Source organism: Psittacula echo (assembly GCF_963264785.1).
Source record: "Psittacula echo genome assembly, chromosome: 14".
In the NCBI taxonomy this organism is placed as follows: Eukaryota; Metazoa; Chordata; class Aves; order Psittaciformes; family Psittacidae; genus Psittacula; species Psittacula echo.
In genome coordinates, this window is record NC_137750.1 from 11,033,563 (window position 1) to 11,054,084 (window position 20,522).

Genomic DNA, 20,522 nt, shown 5'->3' on the forward strand with positions numbered 1-20,522 from the left:
GTATGAGTGGGCTAACAAGAACTTATTAAGTTCAACAAGGACAAATGTAAGGTCTTGCACTTGGGTAAACCCAATCCAGGAGTGCAGCACAGGCTGGGATCTACTTGGCTGGGGAGCTGCTCTGTGGAAAGGAATGTGGGGTCCTGGTGGACAGTAAGCTAAATAGCTTACTGTGCTGCTGCAGTAAAGAAAGCCAACAGGATTCTGGATTACATCAACAAGGGCATCACCAGAAGAGATAAAGATGTCATTGTCCAATTCTACTCGGCTCTTGGCAGTCTACACCAGGAATATTGTGTTCAGTTTTGGTTCCTGCTATTCAAAAATTATGTGAACAGGCTGGAGAGGGTCTAAAGGAGGGCCGCAAAGATGGTCCAAGGACTGGAAAGCTGTGTGAGGAAAGGCTGGGAGAATTGTGTTTGTTCAGCCTAGAGAAAAGAAGGCTCAGGGAAGACCTTATCCCCTTGCTCCAGTATTTAATGGATATCCCTAATGAAGATAGAGACTCCCTTTTTACAGGGAGTCACAAGGAAAATAAGAGGGTTAATGGGTACAAGTTACTCCTGGTGAGGTTCTGGTTGGACACATGAAGAAAATTTCTACAATGAGAACAATGAGCCATGGGAAAAATCTCCCCACGGAAGTGATGGATTCCCCAACATCGAACACTTTAAAGATTTGGCTGGACAGGGTGCTGGGACTTCTAGTCTAGACTGTGAATTTGCCATGAAAGTTGAACCAGGTGATCCATGATTTCCCTTCCAACATGGTATTCTATGATTCTATGATACTATGAAAATTAATTGCTTATAAACAACCAATACTTAGGTAACTGCAAAATTGAACTGTAACAACCAAAAGCATTGCTTCTGCTGTGTATGCAAGGGAATCTACAATCTTTATTCTCTAGACATTGACATGGTTAAAAAGACTAACTACAGAAAAGACTGAGGGTACACATCTTGTGCAGCCCTCAGGTCACTTTGATGCTTCATGACAGCCTCACTCTTCCTCTCCTATCTTCTTGATGTGAAATACCTCCCGGCTTTTCACTCGGAGCTTGTTGACCTGGGACTCTGCAATGTCAGCCCGCTCCTCAGCTTCCTCCAGCTCGTGCTGGATCTTGCGGAACTTGGAGAGGTTGACATTGGACAGCTCCTCCTGTGCGGAGAGAGGGAGCTGGTGGTGAGGAGGCCTTGCAGAGCTGTGGCTCTTCTGCAGAAAGGCACAAACTTCCATCCCCAACCCACCACACAAAAGCCTTACACAGACCTTCTCAACGTCCCTTATTCAGAATCCCACTGTGACAAGCTTCACCAGCAGTGTATCACACTTGCTCAAGTCATTTGTGTACTTACTGTCCCACTTATCTGGATGTAAAGACCCCAAAACCTTAGAATGTTGATGACTTGCATTTTCTAAATATCTGGTATTCATCTCCTCAGCACATATGAGACATCCACAGAAAGCAGTGCTTGACTATTCTCCAAGCAATACTTACAGCTTCCTCAGCTTGCCTCTTGTAGGATTTCACTTTCATTTGCAGCTTGTCCACCAGATCCTGGAGCCTGAGAATATTCTTTCGATCTTCCTCAGACTAGAGTGGTTGGCAAACAAAAAAGAAAGTGAATTACTAGTTTCTCCACACCACAGAACAACATTTAGTCCTGGATAGCATTGGAAAAGCTTTGGTTTTCCAGGATGAGGGTGTATGCCCCCATGGATACCTCCTGCCTTACCTGGTAGGTCAGCTCCTTCACCCTCCTCTCATACTTGCGCACACCCTTCACGGCTTCAGCGCTGCGCTTCTGCTCAGCATCAACCTCCCCTTCCAGCTCCCGCACCTGCAATCACAAGCCCATCTTTGGAGCTTCCCTGCTATCTCTCCAAGGGACATGCTCACTCTTGCACAAACACCAGGCCTACGCACTCTGGCCTCCAGCTTCTGGATTTGCTTCTTGCCTCCTTTCAGTGCCAACTGCTCAGCCTCATCCAGACGGAGCTGCAGGTCCTTCACCGTCTGGTCCAGGTTCTTCTTCATCCTCTCCAGGTGGGCGCTGGTGTCCTGCTCCTTCTTCAGCTCTTCTGCCATCATGGCTGCCTGAGGAGAGCAAAGGGTCAAAGCCATTTTGGGGCTGGAGACATTTTTGGGAAGAATACAGCCATCATCAGCAATGAAAGGAGCCCCCAACTCACATCTGTGATGGCCTTCTTGGCCTTCTCTTCAGCATTGCGGGCTTCCTGGATAGTATCCTCCATTTCCCCCTGGATTTGGGCAATGTCTGTTTCCAGCTTTTTCTTGGTGTTGATCAAGCTGGTGTTCTGTTGAAGAACAACAAATATTGTCCCTTTAGTTCCAGAACCAAACACTGGGTTTAGTAATTGTGTAAATTTAAGGTTATCATCTATGTATCTAATATTAGCATTGTCCTTCAAATGATGCATCCTGTGAGGTCTTACAAAGCTAGAGAGCAGAGTGTTCTTGAAATTTTAAGAAACATTTCTAACTCCTGTATGTACAATCCTACTCATTTATCAATAACCCAATTCTTTGTACAAGGGTAGCAGTTCTGGTTCAGGTTAAGCTTTTTGCTACAAGAGGTGATTCAAGAATTCACACAGATGAAAAATGTGGAAAGTGAAATAAAAAAGGCTCTTCAGATTCTGAATTGCATTAATCAACCTGAGTGTGGAGGAGCTGCACACGTTCAGTGGCATCCAGAAGCTCCTGCTCAGCCAACTTCCTTGACCGCTCCGTCTGCTCCAGGGCTGCCCGTAGCTCCTCAACTTCAGCCTGCAACAGGTTTGCTCTGCGCTCCACCATGGCCACCTGCTCCTTCAGGTCCTCCTGTGTCCTCAAAGCATCGTCCAAGTGTATCTGTGTATCCTGGACAGGGAAATAAGAAAGATTGGGAGGTGGTTTTTCTTTCCTATTTTCCTATTTCCTGGTTTTATATCAGTATAGATCTGACAGAATTGCACAACAGGGAAATATTTAGTTGATTCATAAACCAGTGAGCATCTGTTTCATTGTGCTGTACCTTGAGCACTCCTTGTGTGTTTCTCAGGTTCTTCTGTGCCTCAGCAGCCAAGCGGTTGGCATGGCTGAGCTGGATCTCCATTTCATTCAGGTCTCCCTCCATCTTCTTCTTCAGCCGCAGGGCTTCATTCCTGCTCCTGATCTCAGCATCCAGGGTGCTCTGCATGGACTCCACAATTCGGAGGTGATTTCTCTTCATCTGGTCAATTTCCTCATCTTTCTCTGCTATCTTCCTGTCAATCTCAGCCTTGACCTGGTTGAGCTCAAGTTGAAGGCGCAGGATCTTCCCTTCTTCATGTTCTAGGGAAGCCTGAATAAGAAACAAGCAGAGTGTCAATAAAATAATTTTATATGCACTTGTTCTATTTCAAACTACCTCTTATGAACAAAAATGGGGCTGTTTTTCTTTGGATGATGTGGAACCTGAAGGCTTTGACGTTCCTTGACGTCCCAATCTTAAACTGCTTGTCAGTAGACCTGTCCCTAAAACAATGAATATGTGTGTGTACCTCAGCTTCCTCCAGTGAGGCTTGGATTTCAAATTTCTCCTGCTCAATCTGCTTCTTGACTTTCTCCAGCTCATGAATCGCTTTTCCTCCCTCGGCAATCTGCTCCGTGAGGTCGGAGATCTCCTCTGTAGGAACAAGGACCAATGGCATGGTTGGCCACAGAGCAGAATGGGAAGGGCCCTCACACACCAACGTGACAGGCATCTTTGCCCACCTGCAGGCACAGACCCATGTGAAGCAGCAGGTACTGGTGGGTGCTGAGAAAGCCCTGCCAGGAGCAGAGGGCCAGGGACTTACGCTGCAAGTTCTTGTTCTCGCGCTTCAGCGTTTCCAGGTGGTCCAAGGACTCCTCATAGGCATTCTTCATCTTAAACAGCTCCGTGCTGAGAGAGCGGGCCTCCTTCTGGGAGGCTTCCAGCTCAGCCTGTGTTTCCTCATACTTCTGCTTCCATTCTGCCAGGATCTGAAGAGAAACGGGGTGTCAGTATGGATGTGACAATGAGGAGGGGATGCTCTGCCCAGGGGCCCCCAGTCTGGAGCCCGAAAGACCTTGTCAAAGTTCTTCTGCTTCTTATCCAGAGCTGCACAGGCAGCATTTGATCTCTCCACATCAATCATCAAGTCCTCCACTTCATTCTGCAGCCTCTGCTTTGTCTTTTCCAGGGAGGCACATTTGGCATTGACAGCTTCAACATGTTCCTCTGCATCCTGCAGGCGCTGTGCCAGCTTCTTCCTGCAATGTGGTAAGTACAGCTGCAGGTTAGGGGTAAAAGGTTTGCCACAGCTGTGTCCCAGCACCTACTGATTATTAGGCCTGTCTTAACCATTCTAGCCATAAAGGTGACATTTCTCCTTCCAGTCTATGCATTTTTCCTTCTCTGCCTTCTACCACAAAGATAGTACTTCCCAGACTTTTTTCCTCCCCTGACCTAACCCGTTTTTGGAGACTTCCATCTCCCTGCAGAGTCTCAGTGTTCTCCGCTTCTCTCTCTATATCCCACTTGCCACGTACTTGGCCTCCTCCAGCTCCTCCGTGCGCTGAATAGCGTCCGTCTCATATTTGGTTCTCCACTGGGCCACTTCGCTGTTGGCCTTGGACAGGGCACGCTGCAGCTCCCCCTTGGCTTCCTGCTCCTCCTCATATTGTTCCCGGAGCAAGTCACAGTCATGGCGAGCAGACTGCAAGGCGTGGGCCAGCGCATTCTTGGCCTGCAGCAACAAGAGTATTGTGACAATGAATGCACATCGAGGCAAATATCTTGACTGGCATGTTGTACACTGGATTATTCTTCTATGCAAAATGGCAACAGTATGTTGAATGTAGAAAGAAGCTGTATTGACAAAAGAAATAATGTTTACACTCCAGTGAATAGCTAAGAAGCACTAAGAATTAACTAAGAGGTTTTATGATAGTTCTACAGTTGTGTGCCTAAAAAGTCTGTTAGAGAATAGGAATCTAAAAGATAAGAATGAATACAGAATGCCTTCTCACCTTTATCTCTTCCTCTAAGTGCCTTTTGAGCTCCTCAATCTGTTGGGTGAAAGCCTGCTTTCCTCTTGACAGCTGAGAAACCAGACCATCCTTCTCCTCCAAATGGCGTGAATATTCACCTGCACAAGTTAGCAGATAAAGAAGCTTTTTATTGCATCGATGACAGTATTGTGGCCATTTGGGGCTACAAACCAGACACTTAGAAGACCTTGTAGAAGGTAATCATTATGATGCCATTTCACACATTCAACATTACAAAGGAGACAAAACATCTTTAACAAATTATGTTCCCAGAAAGGTCATTCTAAATTAACTGTCTGACATTGTTAATTTGCACATCAGTGATGTGTATGTCTTACCTGCTTCTGTCTGCAGGCGAGCTCTTTGAGCACTGAGGTCATTGATCATGCGCTGATGCTCTTCTTCCTTTGTCTTAATCTCACTCAGCTGGTCTTCCAGAGCGCGACACATCTTCTCCAGATTTGCCTGTGTGGAAATACATGAAAGTAGTTAATGATGCTAATTCTTAATAATAGGAGCTGCAAACCCTTAAATTTAATGGAATTCAGTTGGGGCAGAAATATCTAAAAGGTATTTGTGTACCTTGGCTTTGGAGACGGACTCCATGTTACTGGCCAGGTCGTCAATCTCCATCTTCAGCTCACTCTTCTCCTTCTCCAGCTTCTGCTTCACTCGCTGCAGGTTGTCGATCTGCTCCCCAAGCTCAGCAGTGCTGTCCGCGTGCTTCTTGCGCAGGGCAGCAGCCGTGGCTTCGTGCTGCAGCGTGGCCTCTTCGAGGTCACGACGCATCTTCTGGAACTCGGCCTCACGCTTCTTGTTCATCTCGATCTGAGCTGCTGTAGCCCCTCCTGCTTCTTCCAGGCGCTCGCTGATCTCCTCCAGCTCCCTCGAGAGGTCAGACCGATGCTTCTCTGCTTTTGCTCGAGAGGTTCGCTCTGCCTCAATTTCCTCCTCCAGTTCCTCAATACGAGCCTGGGGAACATCGGGGACCATTCACACCCATCCCCTCCTCTTACCCGACCTGAGGATGGCTGAGAGAGCGGAAGGAACAGAGACTTGCCTGCAATTCTTTAATCTTCTTCTGCAATTGCATGCCCAGGGTTTGCTCATCCTCAATTTTGCTCTGGATCTGGCTGATTTCAAAGTCTTTCCTTTGGGCAAAGAAAACCATGTTAGAGCTGAAAGAAAAAAAAGACAAGTGCAACAGGCCAGCGCTCAGGTGCCCCACAGCCACACTTACTTCTTGAGTTTCTCATCCAGTTGCTGCTTATCATTTTCCAAATCCATGATGTTGTCCTGGGCCAGCTTCAGGTCTCCTTCGAGTTTCCTCTTGGCTCTCTCAAGGTCCATGCGCAGTTTCTTCTCTTGCTCCAGGGACCCTTCCAGCTAAAGCAAAGACCATCAGTGTTCTGCTGGTAGTGTCTGACTGTGTATTTAATCTTCTCATATGCATCTTTACTTACATCGTCCACTTGCTGCTCCAGCTTGGTTTTAGCTTTGGTCAGCGTATTGACTTTATCCTCTTCTGCCTGCAGGTCATCCAGTGTCTGCTGATGAGCCTCTTGGAGGGCTTTCTTCTCTTTTGTCAGCTTGACAATGGTCTCATCCAGGGCTGCCATCTCCTCTGTGAGGTTTTTCACCTACAGATATAAGCAATTGTCAAAATGGGGTGGAAAGCATGCAGTGAAATATTCACTTTGAGTACTTAGCCATGAGTTTCATTTTTTCTTTTGCTACTCAAGTGAGGGCCAGCTAAGATCTTCCAAAGGTAATATGTCCTGGGTAGCAGTCTCTTTTGCTTCAAGAAGCAATGATTTTTTGATCCCTCATGTGATTCCCTGTGTGTGTACCTTGTTTTCAGTGGCATGCTTTTCCTTCTCCACTTTGGCCAATGTTAACTCAAGGTCATCAATATCTTTCTTCAGCTCTGAACATTCATCCTCCAGTTTCCTCTTCTTGGCTGTCAACTCAGCATTAATTTCTTCTTCATCCTCAGCCCTTTCAGTCACCTCCTTCACTTTGGCTTCCAGCTGGATTTTTGTTTTGATGAGCTGGTCACATCTTTCCTCAGCATCAGCTAAAGCATCAGCTTCCTGGTGGGAAAATACAAGGAAGTTTATTTTATGTTGAAGGAACATGTGTGCATCAGCAAGACCTTTGGGATTACTTTTTGGGAAAAGATTACTGCATAATTACATTGCAAATTTGCAATTTTGAATATTGTTTTGATCACTTTTAGTTTTACCTGACCTTTTTCATCATCACATACTGTGTCTAGGTACATTACATTTCACCTTGTTTATTGCAGGTATGTGGGTGTCTTACTTGGATTTAATTGATGTTTTCCTTTTCTCCTTGAGAAAGTTATGAGTGATAGCATTTTATAATTCCACATATTCAATTTTATATAAAAGCACTGATAAATGTAAATAATTCCACCCCTGAGAAAATATTTGAAACTCCTATTAGTAGATTTGTACCTGGTCAATTGAATCATGGAACAGTCAGGGTTGGAAAGGACCTTAAGATCATCTACTTCCAACCCCCCTGCCATGGGCAGGGACACCTCACACTAAACCATGCCACCCAAGGCCTCATCCAACCTGGCCTTGAACACCGCCAAAGATGGAGCATTCACAACCTCCCTGGGCAACCCATTCCAGTGCCTCACCACCCTCTCAGTAAAGAATTTCTTCCTTAGATCCAATCTAAACTTCCCCTGTTTAAGTTTTAACCCCTTACCCCTTGTCCTGTCACTACAGTCCCCAATGAAGAGTCCCTCCCCAGCATCCTTGTAGCCCCCTTCAGATACTGGAAGGCTGCTCTGAGGTCTCCACGCAGCCTTCTCTTCTCCAGGCTGAACAGCCGCAACTTTCTCAGCCTATCTCCATACGGGAGGTGCTCCAGTCTCCTGATCATCCTCGTGGCCTCCTCTGGACTTGTTCCAACAGTTCCATGTCCTTTTTATGTTGAGCACACGATATTTCAAGTCTTGTTGGAGCAATAGCTACAAGAGCCCGAGTGAGATATGCTGTAAGAAATGGTACTAGGATCTTCATGTTGACAATTGAATTAAGGCATAATTGGTGAATCCAGTCACTGTCCCTACTCCACTAAATGCACAACAGTGACTGCACTGAGGCTTTATGTCATGAACTCGAATGAAGATGTATAGGCATTAGGATGAAAAAGTGATTCTTCGGCTTAAACTCCACTTTGTAATAGTGAGACTGAGTGGGAAAGAAGGTGGCCTGAATTTTACCTTTATTTACATGGTATGCAATGTAAAATATTTTGTAAAAATAAAAATGTTACTCACAGCCTGCACTTGGAGCTGCAGATCGTTTTTCTCCTGCACCAGTTTCACCATTTTCTCCTCCAGCTCCTTCCTCTTTGCCTCAGACTTTGCAAGCTCTTCCTTGGTTTTCTCAAACTCTTCCTTCATGTTGGCCATCTCCTTCTCAGATTCTGCACTCTTCAGCAAGGGCTTGATCTTGAAGAACAGCTTCATCCAGGGCCAGTGCTTCACATTCATGAAAGACCTAACATTGTACTGGATGCAGAAGATGGACTCCCTGAAGAATAATGAAAATGTACATCAAATATTTTCAGGGGGATGAGCATCAACACTTTCCCCTAAGTGACTTCAACTGAAGATGAGAAATGTCTACCTTCTCTCCACCATTCTCTGGTACTCCACTCTCATCAGGAAGCCCCTACATCTAGCCTGTGTGCGGGTGATGAGCTGTGCCAGCTTCTCATCCCTCATCTCTTCCAGGAGTCCCAGCAGCCCAGCTTTGAAGAACACCTTGAGAAAGGGAATGTTGCTGCGCATCACTGGCAGGTAGAGCAGAGCACAGAGATGCAGTGAATGACTCAAGAAAGATTTGTACCTTTGTGTGACCAAATTTGTACTGGGTATGGTCCACATCAATTGATGCAAGAAGCTTCTCAGAAGCCTTCTTGCTGTCAATGAACTGTCCCTCTGGGATCGCACTGGCATTAAGCACCTTGTACCTGTGGAATGAGGAGGAAATATGAATAAGGATAATCTCAAGTCACAATGGTATAAATTTTATTGAAGTTACCATTAGTCTGTGCAGCAGAATCGGGCTGAGGAAGTTGGAAATTCATTTCTTGTTTAGAGGTACAGTTATACTGAAGTTCTAATCTGATAACAAAGTTAAGGAAACTTGTATTGTCTTTAGGTAATCCATCATAGATGAGGACACAGATATCCAGCCGTTTCATTCTGAGATCATTTTCACTTAACCTATGCTGTAGAAAACATCTAGAGAGGAACATCGCTACTATGTGTATAGGAAGAAAGCATCTTCCCCTGAAACTTGCAGCTGACCAAATGGCCAAAGCACTATACTGAGTTTGGAAATTTTATTTGAGAACTTGTTGTAGCCACATGCCAATCTGCATTTTTAAATCTTGTGATCCCTGGTTTGTACAGCTTTATTGTGCTTCCATATTCAAAGACACTGATAAGGCTGTGTGATGAATAGCAAACTGACTTACCTCTTCATTTTATAACTCCTACCTCTGCTTGAAGTCAGCATAGAGCACTCTGCTGGGGAAACCTTTCCTGCAAATCCTGATGCCTTCCAGCACACCGTTACAGCGCAGCTGGTGAAGTACCAGTTCATGCTCCATGGCACCTAGCAGTGTAGACCATAAATGAATACCAGTTTCCAGTGCAGAGGGGAATAGCTGTATCAACCAAGTTCTCTTTCTGTCTGAGTGTCTTACCAGGTGTTTTTGTTTCATTTGGGATGATGCAACGCACAAAATGAGGGTGAGTGCTCCGTAGATTGGTCATCAGCTTGTTTAGGTTCTCCTGTTGGACCATTATTTATTGTGTGTTTATATGAAATATGGAAAAACTAACTCTTAAATTCTGGGAACTTAGCATAAAGGCTATCAGTGAAGATGCACTGTGATTAAAATTATCAACTGATACCTCAGAAAAATAGCTCAAGGCCCTCTGATTCTGAACATTGAACATGATCTTTTAGAGTAAGAAAAAAAGTTACTATCAACCCAATGAATGACAGAGGGTGTGTACTTCTTAGTTTTATGAGAAAATTCTTGTGCATTTCAAGTGGAAGTTTAGGAAAGTACAGAGTCATTTTGCTGTCCATGAGTGGGTTATTTTAATGATAATGCGAGCAAAATTTTTTTTTTTTTTTTTTTTTTTTTTTTTTTTTTTTTACTGTTGTTGAGTAATTTCAAAGTGCTGTTCATTGCATAGCTGAAAAGATGAAGTGTTTACTTACCCGGAAAAGAGCTGACACAGTCTGGAAAGAAGAGCCCTTCTTCTTGCCACCTTTCTTGCCTCCACCACCACTAGCCTCTGATAAAGTAAAGATAATGAAACATTTATGGCTCTGGAACTCATTCATGATTCCACAATTTTGAAGAACCACTGTGCAACAAGAAGATGAGATTTTAGAAAACTCACCTGCCTCTCCACCAACAGAAGCGAAAAGTAAAGCCAGTGTCTTTACAGATGATTTCTGATACAGCCCAATGACTGTTTCATTTAGGGGGTCTTTGTTCTTCTCAAGCCAGCCAGTGATGTTGTAGTCCACTGTGCCAGCATAGTGCACCAGAGAGAAGTGAGCCTCAGCCTTGCCTTTGCCAGGCTTTGGCTTCTGGAAGTTGTTGGACTTGCCCAGGTGCTGGTCATAGAGCTTGTTCTTGAAAGAGGTGTCAGTTGCCTTGGGGAACATGCACTCCTCTTCCAGGATGGAGAAGATGCCCATGGGCTGGGAGAAGCAGCAAAAAAATGGCAGCAATAAAATATAGATTTGCCTTTGGAAGGAGACTGCAGTAAAGCACAGGGAACTGAGAAACAGATTACATTTTTGGACCAAAAAGTGGATCAAATCTTTGTTTAGCTTTGCATATGCAGTTCTAGATAAGATATGAATTTGTGTCTGAAACTAATGCATTTGAGAAGTGATAGTGTCACAATCATCACACAAAGTTTTCTAAATAATTTAGAAACTGATGAATAGAAAGATTTTTATTTTCTGCATTAATTCTTTCATGATGTAGATTTTTGTAGATGAAACTGTCATACTAAAACTGTCCTTTGTTCAACAGATCAACAGATTTTTCAGCTACTTCCTGAGATGTTATTTCTTATGAGATATCTTTGCCTCTTTATTCCTGTACAGAATGATGTTACACAAAATGATGTCAGCTCATAGTGATGGTTTTATTCATCCCAGTTCATCCGGTACCTTTTTCTATATACACCTATGATTTCAACCTGAAATTGTGTTTCAGAAATCACAGTATTAGTCTTATTATCATAATACTGAAAACTGTGTCTGGATTTCTGAAAAGAGATCTTTCATCTTTGTAGACTAGAAAACACACCTACAATGAATCCTTGTCATCACATTATGTGTGATCACATTATTTCTTCTATTGCCTTTGCCAAACAAGAAAAATTATAGCTATTTTTCCTTTTTAAATGCATAATAATGTAGCTAATAAGTAATCTAAAGTTATTTCATTTGTAGCCTAATCAGAAGGGTCCGCAGAAATTACTTTCTGAATGAAAACAGTATTTGAAATTAAAAGGTACCCAAAGCTTTTTTGAAGTCAAAGAGCCAGATACGGCTACGATGGATAATGATAGGTAGTTTTGTGAAGCATTAGAGCAAGAAAAAATAAAGCTGAAGAAAAATCCTATAATTCTGTCACAAAGAAGAAATAACAAAATCTTAAATGTAATCAACACACTTTTTCAATGAGCTCACAGATAATAACTTACATATTCAGGTATTTTGAATAACTCATTTGGACAGGAATGTGGAAGAGTCCTCTGAAAACTGATGCCAAGTAGTAAAAAAATTCCCAAATGCACAATGCACGTGAACAGGAAGGATACCTTTTCAATGAGCTCAATGCAGGCAGCCAGGTCCATCCCAAAGTCAATGAATGTCCATTCAATTCCTTCCTTCTTGTACTCCTCTTGCTCCAGCACAAACATGTGGTGGTTGAAGAACTGTTGCAGTTTCTCATTGGTGAAGTTGATGCACAGCTGCTCCAGGCTGTTGAACTGCTCAGTGCAAAGACAAGATTTACTCATTCTCAAGAGGAAGAACCACATGTATAGCTTCTTTCTGCACGCTTAGAATCACATACAGAGAATGTCCAGTTAAAACTAAGATTTTTTTTTAATGTTAAAGCGTCTAATTAATTACTTTTAAAGAGATTTGGAGTTTTTTGCTCTTTGCTAACTGAATAATGCTTATGTATTTATTTTTCAAATCAGATTCCAAAATGATTTGTTAGTCTTATCCCTATCAAGGTGCAATTTACATTTCTCTGTTCTGTTGTATTATGTAAATTTTCTCATTGCCCTTATGATAAAATTAGACATTGTCAGTGTTTGCCAGTCCTGGCTTGGACTCAGGGAATCACCCTTTGGCTCTTCAGAATGAAAGGATATATATTGCTCTCTTTTTCCAAAGACTAGGCCCAATTTTGTGAGTGGGGCTGAAGTCTACCTTTCTATTCCTACACTTCATAATAGTCAGTATTTGTGTGCTTTCGTCAGTGGATTTTCTTGATACTAAGCTTAATACTAATGTGTATCGTATAAGCTATTATATGCAGATCCACTGAAGCTCGTGGATTGTCCTGGAAAAAACAGTGACATATAAAAGTAGGAAAACATTTCCACAAAATAAAAAATAAAATACTAATAATTACAAAACAAACAACAAAACCAACAAAAACCCCAAAACAACCTAAGAACCCCCACCTCCACACACAGAAAACCCCAAACAAACAAATTGACAACAACCAAACCAACACACAAAACTTGATTTGAAATTGCAAGTGAATAAAATTTTTTTCAAAAAAACTACTGGAATTCTCCAGTTTCTCTTAAGGCCAAGGTGCTTTTTCAAGATTTTACTACGATTTCTGTAGCACTTACATCAAAGATCTCAAAGCCAGCAATGTCCAGGACACCAATGAAATACTGTCTGGGCTGCTTCGTATCCAGCTGTTGGTTGATGCGAACAACCATCCACAAGAACATCTTCTCATAGACAGCTTTTGCCAGAGCACCAACTGCATTGATCACCTAAAACAAAGAAGAATGGAGCATAAGAAAAATAGTACCCAGAGCAAGAAAATAAATCAAGACAAAGGTTCCCAGTAGGTGGTTGTTACCTGCTGCACAGTTTGACCCTTGGTCACATATTCATTCCCAACCTTGACTCTGGGGTAGCAGAGGGCCTTCAGCAGGTCAGCTGAGTTCAGACCCATCAAATAGGCAGCCTTGTCAGCAACTATACTCAAAGAGACAGGAACAGAGGAGAAGTGATCACTGAAAGTCAATGTTAGATGAAGCTGTAGGTTTCAGCACTGTAATCTTATAAAAGCTTGAAGGGAAATTCAGAAGCATGAATATGGTAGAAAATGAGATTCATGTCTTTATGAAGGTAACTTGGAGCAAGATACCTGAATGCCAGCTTTCAGCTATGTAACTGTTTCTATTACTGGGAGTTCTAGATTTTGTTTATACCTTCTGTGCCATCTGGCTCTGCCTGCTCCTCACGCTGCTTCTGCTTGAACTTCAAGTTCCCATAGTGCATGACAGCCCCTGTCAGCTTGTAGATGGCTGTCTTCTCATCAGCGGTGAAGCCCAGGATGTCAATGGCACTCTGCAACAGTATCAGCCAAATAAACCTCTGGACCATTAAAAGGAACTTTCACCTTCCCATTATGCTCTGTGCCACTTACATCAGTAGCCATCAGCTCTTCCTGGTCATTAATGCTGGCAACAGTGATCTCACCTTGACTCACAAACTGGTAGTCATATGGGTTGGTGGTGATAAGGAGCATGTCTGTAAAGAGGAATAGAATATATTTAGGCATAAGAATGAAGATAAATGTTAAACACATTCAGATGCCATCAAACAATTTCTCATACTACCTACCAATTAGCTCTGGCTTCTTGTTGGACATGATCTGATAGAATATGTGGTAGCTTCTTTCTGCCTTGAGCTGGAAAGTGACTCTGGACTTTTCCAGCAGATCTGGCAAGGATGGTAAGACAGAGTTAGGTCTGAGAATGTACATTGAGGTGGAAAGGGAAGAAGGAATGTGATCAGGTCAGAAAGTCTCTTACATGTTTCAATGTCAGCAGAAGCCAGTTTCCCTGTGGCCCCAAAGTGGATTCGAATGAATTTGCCCTTTAGAGAGGAAACAAAAAAGGCATTTTGAAGTTTCACTAAGATGGTAAGTATGTTACCTTATATTCTCCACAGATGACAAGATTTAAAGTTAGGACTTACTGTATTGTTTGGTTTTGGTTGGGGCTTTTTGTTTGGTTGGTTGGTTTTTATTTTTATTTTCATTTTCATTAGTGTTTATTTTTCTTAAAAAATAAAATGAAACAGAAAAATATATTAAGAAACTCTTTATACTAGGAATACTTAGGCAAAGAACTGATCTGAGGTATTATTTTTTAACAGATAATTCTGAATGCACAGGAACAAGAAAAAAAACAGTAAACAAGCCTTTCATTAGGGCAATTATGCCTCTATTCAGACAGATGGGTATAGACAATGCAAGATGAAGTTGATTCAAGTTTTACTCAGCTAGGACACTGTGAAGGTGGATTCTGGTGGCATAAATATTAGGTGAGATTTTTAGAAGCTGCTGAAAAAGCAGCTGCTACTTTCTGAGTTGTGGGGATAAGGGCAATGCACCCAGAACATGGAACTTTAAGCTGAGGCTAGGGATTGGTATTGTGATTTCTCAAGCATATTCGCAGGTTATCTAATGAAATTTACAAATGTCTTTTTGCATTAAAATTATTGAAAGGACATATCATAGGTTTGTTTGGTTTCTGATAGGATGCCTTGAAGTCATCCCTTTCCAAAAAACTTGTATCAATGTCTGATTGATAGACCTGCTCAGTTCTGTGTCTACAGAAAAAAAGGTCTATATTTTTGCTGATCTGATGCAGGCAAATTCCATCTTGTCTTTTCCTCTCTCCCTCCCTTCATTCTACGTTACCTCAATTCACACAAATTTGTTTATTCATGCTGTATGACAGATATCAGGAGTATAAATATATATATATTTACAAACATTAAATAAGAGAGATATTTACACATCTTTGCTGTACTACACTTTTAAAGTTATATTGTTAATTAAATAGTCTAGTTAGGTAGTTTTTGTTGACAAAAATATTAGTTCAATTAATTCAACCATCTGACCATGATAGTTCAGAAGTGACAGCTTCTGTTGTGACATCCTTGTTCAACTCTAGATGTTAACTTCTCCAGTCAACAACTTACAAAGCGTGAGGAGTTGTCATTCCTCACAGTCTTGGCATTTCCAAAGGCCTCCAGCAGCGGGTTGGCGCTGATGATTTGATCCTCAAGCGTTCCCTGCAGAATGAAAATTATTGCTGGTTATCCTTCCGAAAAACATGTCAGAAACAAAGGAAAGCATTGATTCTAGCCAGAGTCTATCAACTTGCCTGCATTTTGCCTGATGTCTGCTCTTCCTTCTTCTTGTCCCCACTCGCTGCAATTGTTGCAAAGTACTGGATGACACGCTTTGTGTTCACAGTCTTCCCTGCTCCGGATTCTCCGCTGTGCAACCAAAGAGAGAAGCAGAGAGCGTGTGGTCAGGCAGGAGGTCCCCTGGCACCAGGCAGCCCCACAGGGACCAGGGCAGTGAGTGTACATACGTGATCAGGATCGACTGGTTCTCGCGATCTGTAAAAGAGGCAGAAACAAATGGACTTCGTAAATGAAGAACAGGAGAAGACTGAAAACGAATGCAGTGAATATAAGTCATGACAAGAAAAATGTCTGTACAGGTTTTCCTTTGCTTACTAGTTAGAGTTTTTAAAAATCCAATTCTTTGCAGGGTAATGATTTTTTTTATCTTTTATAGGAAAGATAAAACCCCTTGAGGGGACATGTGTTTCTTGGCTACTGCACTCTTTACAGTTTTTTTCTCCTGCATACAGTAAATTGCTTCTTGTTTCGTTGTTTTGATTTTTGACTACACAGACTGTAATTAGAGCAGTAGAGAAAGGGATAGTAAGAACCCATTACAAAGGAATCTTGAGATTGGGTAATAGTTCTGAGCACAATACCACAGAGAAAGAAAGGAATGGAATGTTGGAAGCAAAACTAGCAGCAATATATGATCCTATTTATTTTTTTCATGCAATGGTTTTATTAAGACAAATCTGATCATTTGTGAAATTGAAGCTTCCTTCAATGGTGTGAAGATAATAAAGCACAGTGTTATGTATGCATCAGAACCATGAAAGCTTTCAAAAAGTCTCCTCATATTAGTGAGACAGAGTATTCCTTCAGATAATTTCATGGTACAATCCCTCTGAGAAAAAGAGAACCACTCACCAGTCAGCATGAACTGATAGGCGTTGTCAGAGATGGAGAAGATGTGTGGAGGGGCCTCCTGGCGCTTCTTGCCTCGGTAGGCCAACACCACCTCCGGGTTGTACACCGGCAGCCACTTGTAGGGGTTGACGGTGACACAGAAGAGACCCGAGTAGGTCTGTGGGGAAGGCAGACAGCACGTTGGCTTCCACTTAGCCTGGCAGAGCAGTTCCTCCCAGCTACCCAGAGGAAGACTGCTGCTGGTACTTACGTAGATCATCCAGGCTGCATAACGCTCTTTGAGGTTGTACAGCACAGCGGGTTCATGGAGGTGGGTCATCATGGCCATGTCCTCAATTTTATCATACTTGGGAGGGTTCATGGGAAAGACCTGATCATCCTTCACAGTCAGGGTCTGTCAGAGGAAGAAGGAGATGCATGTATGTCAGCTAAGAACTGAGAGTGGGAATTAAATGGTGTCCTTCAGCCTTGCTTCTTACTCACTTCTCCACCTTCAGTCTTGACAGTGACCTTCCCCGATTCTTTGCTCTGGATTGTCCCTTTCACAAAGGATTCTTTAGGGTGGGCCACAAAGACCGATGTTTTGGCATCAAAAGGCTTGTTCTGGGCAGCAATTCTCTCCTTCTCTGATTTTCGGAGGTAAGGAGCTGCCTCCCCAAAGATGGCCATCTCGGAGTCTGACGACATGGCTGCAGCTTGTGGGAAGGCTCGTCAGCAGAGAACACTGTGGAAGAGCAGATGTGTTGCCCAAATAAGTCAAGTTGCTTCATTGCCACACAGTTTATTGAAAAACTTACACAGAATCATAGAATGTGTGATTTGGGAAGGCAGTTCTTAGGTCCATCTTTCTGTGCAAAGGAGATCAAATATCAGATCAAATTACCCGTAGCCTTTTCCAGTGAAGTTTTGGCTATCTCCAGGCATGTAGATACTTCAATCCCACTTCATCCCCACTTCACCCCTGTTTGATGTTTGACCATCCTGATTGTGAATTTTTTCATTTTTACACCTAATCATATTTCTGTTGTTGCAACACAGGTCTGTTGTCCCTGCTTTCACTCTGCACATATGAGAACAGCCTGGCTCTTTTTACCATATAACCACCCACTTTTTGTTAAAAAATAGCAATAAGACAACCCCATTTCAACATTGTCTGCAGAGTTGACAGCTCTCACCCTTTCAGCCTCTCCTCATACAGCATTTGCTCCTGCCTATGCTGGAAACTCTGTACTGAACTCCCTCAGGCATGTCAGTGTCTTTCTTGCCATGGGGGAGCACCAAATTGAACACACTACTCCAGATATGGGACCTGAATGCAGGGGAAGAAGCAAATTCCTTTTACCTGCTGACTATACTGTTGTAACTGCCTGACAATGTACTTGGCCTTCATTCCCCCAAAAGGCACACTGCTGACATATGTGCACCAGGGCAGATAACCCTTTTTTGCAAGGGTATTTTCTAGCCAAATGACAGCTGACATATCCTGTTGTATGTGGCTATTCTTTCCTATATGCAGGACTTCATATTGCCTTTAGTAAAATTCATGAGCTTCTTTTCAGCTCCAGGATGAAGAATTTTAGGAGCCTTTTTAAAGGTAACGTTGGTCTGTAGCATATTCATGAGTCCCTTGGTTTGATCTCATCTGCTCTGCTCCTAAGGATACATTCTATCTGTCACTGGATTGCTAATTGCGATGATAAATATCAGGCTCCTAGCACTCACATATTCCTAGCACTGGTGTGCTCTATACTGTGGAAAGTGCCAGCTGGAAGATTTGAGTTGAATCAAATTACACTCTTTCAATATTCTGTGTCTAGGGCTCCCAATTCCCCCTCAACACCTTGCTCTTTCTAGTTAGATTGCTAGATCTCAGAAGATTGGAGATTTCACCAGGAAAATTTTAAATGAAAGCATTTGTGGAGGAATGCGACTGTGATTGACTGCAACATCAATAAAGCACTTGCAATTTTTTAAGCTCAAAGCTTTAACACCATGCTGCAAGTGCTTTGTGTCCCTCTGCAGGTAAATATCAAGCAATGGATTCCAAAGCAGGACTGAGGCACCACAGCGAGGCACCCTGCCAGAGGAAGAAGATATTCACACCTACCTGGAGTTACCAAACCAAAAATCCCCACTTGCCAGTACACAAAATACAGATAGGTGAGTTCAGAAGGTGTTCTGAGGACTAACTAATGCATGGTATCTTTTACTGCTGCTCTAAATAATTCACTAGAGTTGTTTGCTTCTCATGACAAAATGTTTAAGCAGCCCAACATGGTAGCATCAGTGTTTGAAATCAGGTGTGTACTTTGTCTCTCAAAGCAGAGTTTTAGGGTTAGAAACACCAAATGCAGCTTTCCAAACAACTGCACCCTTCCAGCAACTACCATCCTGCTTCTGCTCCTGCCACACTGAAGAATGCTGCTTTCTTTGCTTCACAGTGCCACACCTCTTCCAGTGGAAAGAAAGGTTCTGTGATGAAAAATGCCTTCAACCTTGTGGCAAGGGCAATCATCTGAAGCATGAATGGGGCAAATCAACCCCCCTCAGGCTAAAGGAAGCTCAGCTTCCACTCTCCTCATTTTTTAGTATAGACTCTGATTGTAAAGTGGGAGTTAAAAGTGTAGAACTGCTTTCTTACTGTTGAAGAGACCTGTGAATATTAGCTGTGCTGTTAGCAGTGCTCTCTGTGACCCCTTTGGCTATCAAATTGTGTCCTTTAGGTGTCTTAGGGATACAAACAATCTGTTTCTGGGTTTAAACAGAGACATATAACCAGGTCTAAATTAGAAATAATCCTAGGTGTAGACAACAGAACAATCTCAACGATTTAAGAAAGTCAAACCAGCAATTTTAGAGATTTGTCTGAACAAAATACTTTTCCTCCCATGTTCCAGTTTCCAAGAACTTTAAAGTCTAGTTTCTAGTTAACTTCATATTTGATCTCATGCTTACATTTTAGTGTGACTCTCACCTTTAATCAACCGCACTGATATTTCTTTGACAATGGTAGAAATCTGTTGTAAGTGACTTAACTCTGAGAAGCAGTATGTGAGCAATGATATATAAGGAGAGACAATATGTTAAAATACTGCATCACCAACTGTTTCTTTGTGTGCTAATTGTGAAAAGAATTCTATGCAAAGTTATAATCCTTAGTTCAAGAATTTACGAATCAAAGCTGGATATCTAAATACAGTACTGGATTTCTAAGGAAAACCTATGTCTAGTAAAAGAAAGCTCCTGAATTTCTAGGAAGTCAGACAAATAAGCAACTTAATTAGATGTCATGTCATGACTTTTAGTTACCTAAATAACCCAATCAAATGTTAACATTTCCATCAACTCCTAGCAGCATGCAGATCCCCCACTTTACTCTGTTTTGTTTCAGAAGAACAGGAGCACTACATCTCCTTTTTTGTTTGTTTAGTTAGTTAACTTTTACATTTTTACCAAGTTTCCTAGTACAAAGCTCACATGCAGATCATCTTCCTGCAGTATCATCTGAAAAGTATTTTCCTATAAACTTTTGGCCAGTATCATATACGGTAGTACATGGAATTTGTTACAAACCTTTAAGATTTTGTGATAGTCTGTTCTGTTGGCTGGCTCTGTCTATCTGGACTTTGTGCCAGAATGTATCATTTACTTCACTAGTCCATAATTAAACATAAGGAATCCCCAAGAAGGATTCCCTGGCATGACAACAGTAGCTAGTGGCTTCAAGCACTTGCCATGAGTAGCCTACACAACCATGCTGTATTTGCCATAACCGAGCAGTGGCCAGGACTATGTGGACACACAGCAATTGCCCACAATATTTTACAGAAATTTCTCACCATGAAGAAATCTGTTCTACAGAAATCTACCACCTTCTTGTTTGTCCCTTAATTGTGAGTAAATTAGGCTCCTAACTAATTAAGAAGATGCCTTACCTAATGAGAAGATGCCTTACCTAATAAGAAGATGCCTTGCAGGCTGGAAGACAATCAATGCTGTAAAGCAGAAATGGCAGATCCCTCGTTACTGCT

General features: G+C 42.4%; 1 protein-coding gene across 1 annotated transcript; it reads right to left on the reverse strand.

Annotated features, from left to right (window-relative positions):
• Positions 1–1,002: 1,002 nt before the first annotated feature.
• Positions 1,003–17,178, reverse strand: LOC308227181 (myosin heavy chain, skeletal muscle, adult-like; the record flags this gene model as incomplete). Its single annotated transcript, XM_080629564.1, has 38 exons — positions 1,003–1,161; positions 1,502–1,597; positions 1,740–1,844; positions 1,931–2,101; positions 2,197–2,322; positions 2,684–2,887; positions 3,042–3,350; positions 3,550–3,674; positions 3,847–4,012; positions 4,099–4,282; positions 4,562–4,758; positions 5,042–5,160; positions 5,401–5,527; positions 5,645–6,034; positions 6,123–6,213; positions 6,303–6,448; positions 6,526–6,702; positions 6,913–7,155; positions 8,382–8,637; positions 8,734–8,870; positions 8,956–9,079; positions 9,612–9,729; positions 9,821–9,908; positions 10,348–10,424; positions 10,533–10,839; positions 11,976–12,146; positions 13,032–13,181; positions 13,271–13,389; positions 13,626–13,764; positions 13,844–13,947; positions 14,041–14,139; positions 14,232–14,295; positions 15,409–15,501; positions 15,594–15,708; positions 15,807–15,834; positions 16,492–16,648; positions 16,742–16,885; positions 16,975–17,178. The coding sequence occupies 38 exons, from the start codon at positions 17,176–17,178 to the stop codon at positions 1,003–1,005; spliced, it is 5,829 nt and encodes a 1,942-aa protein (XP_080485690.1).
• Positions 17,179–20,522: the final 3,344 nt, after the last annotated feature.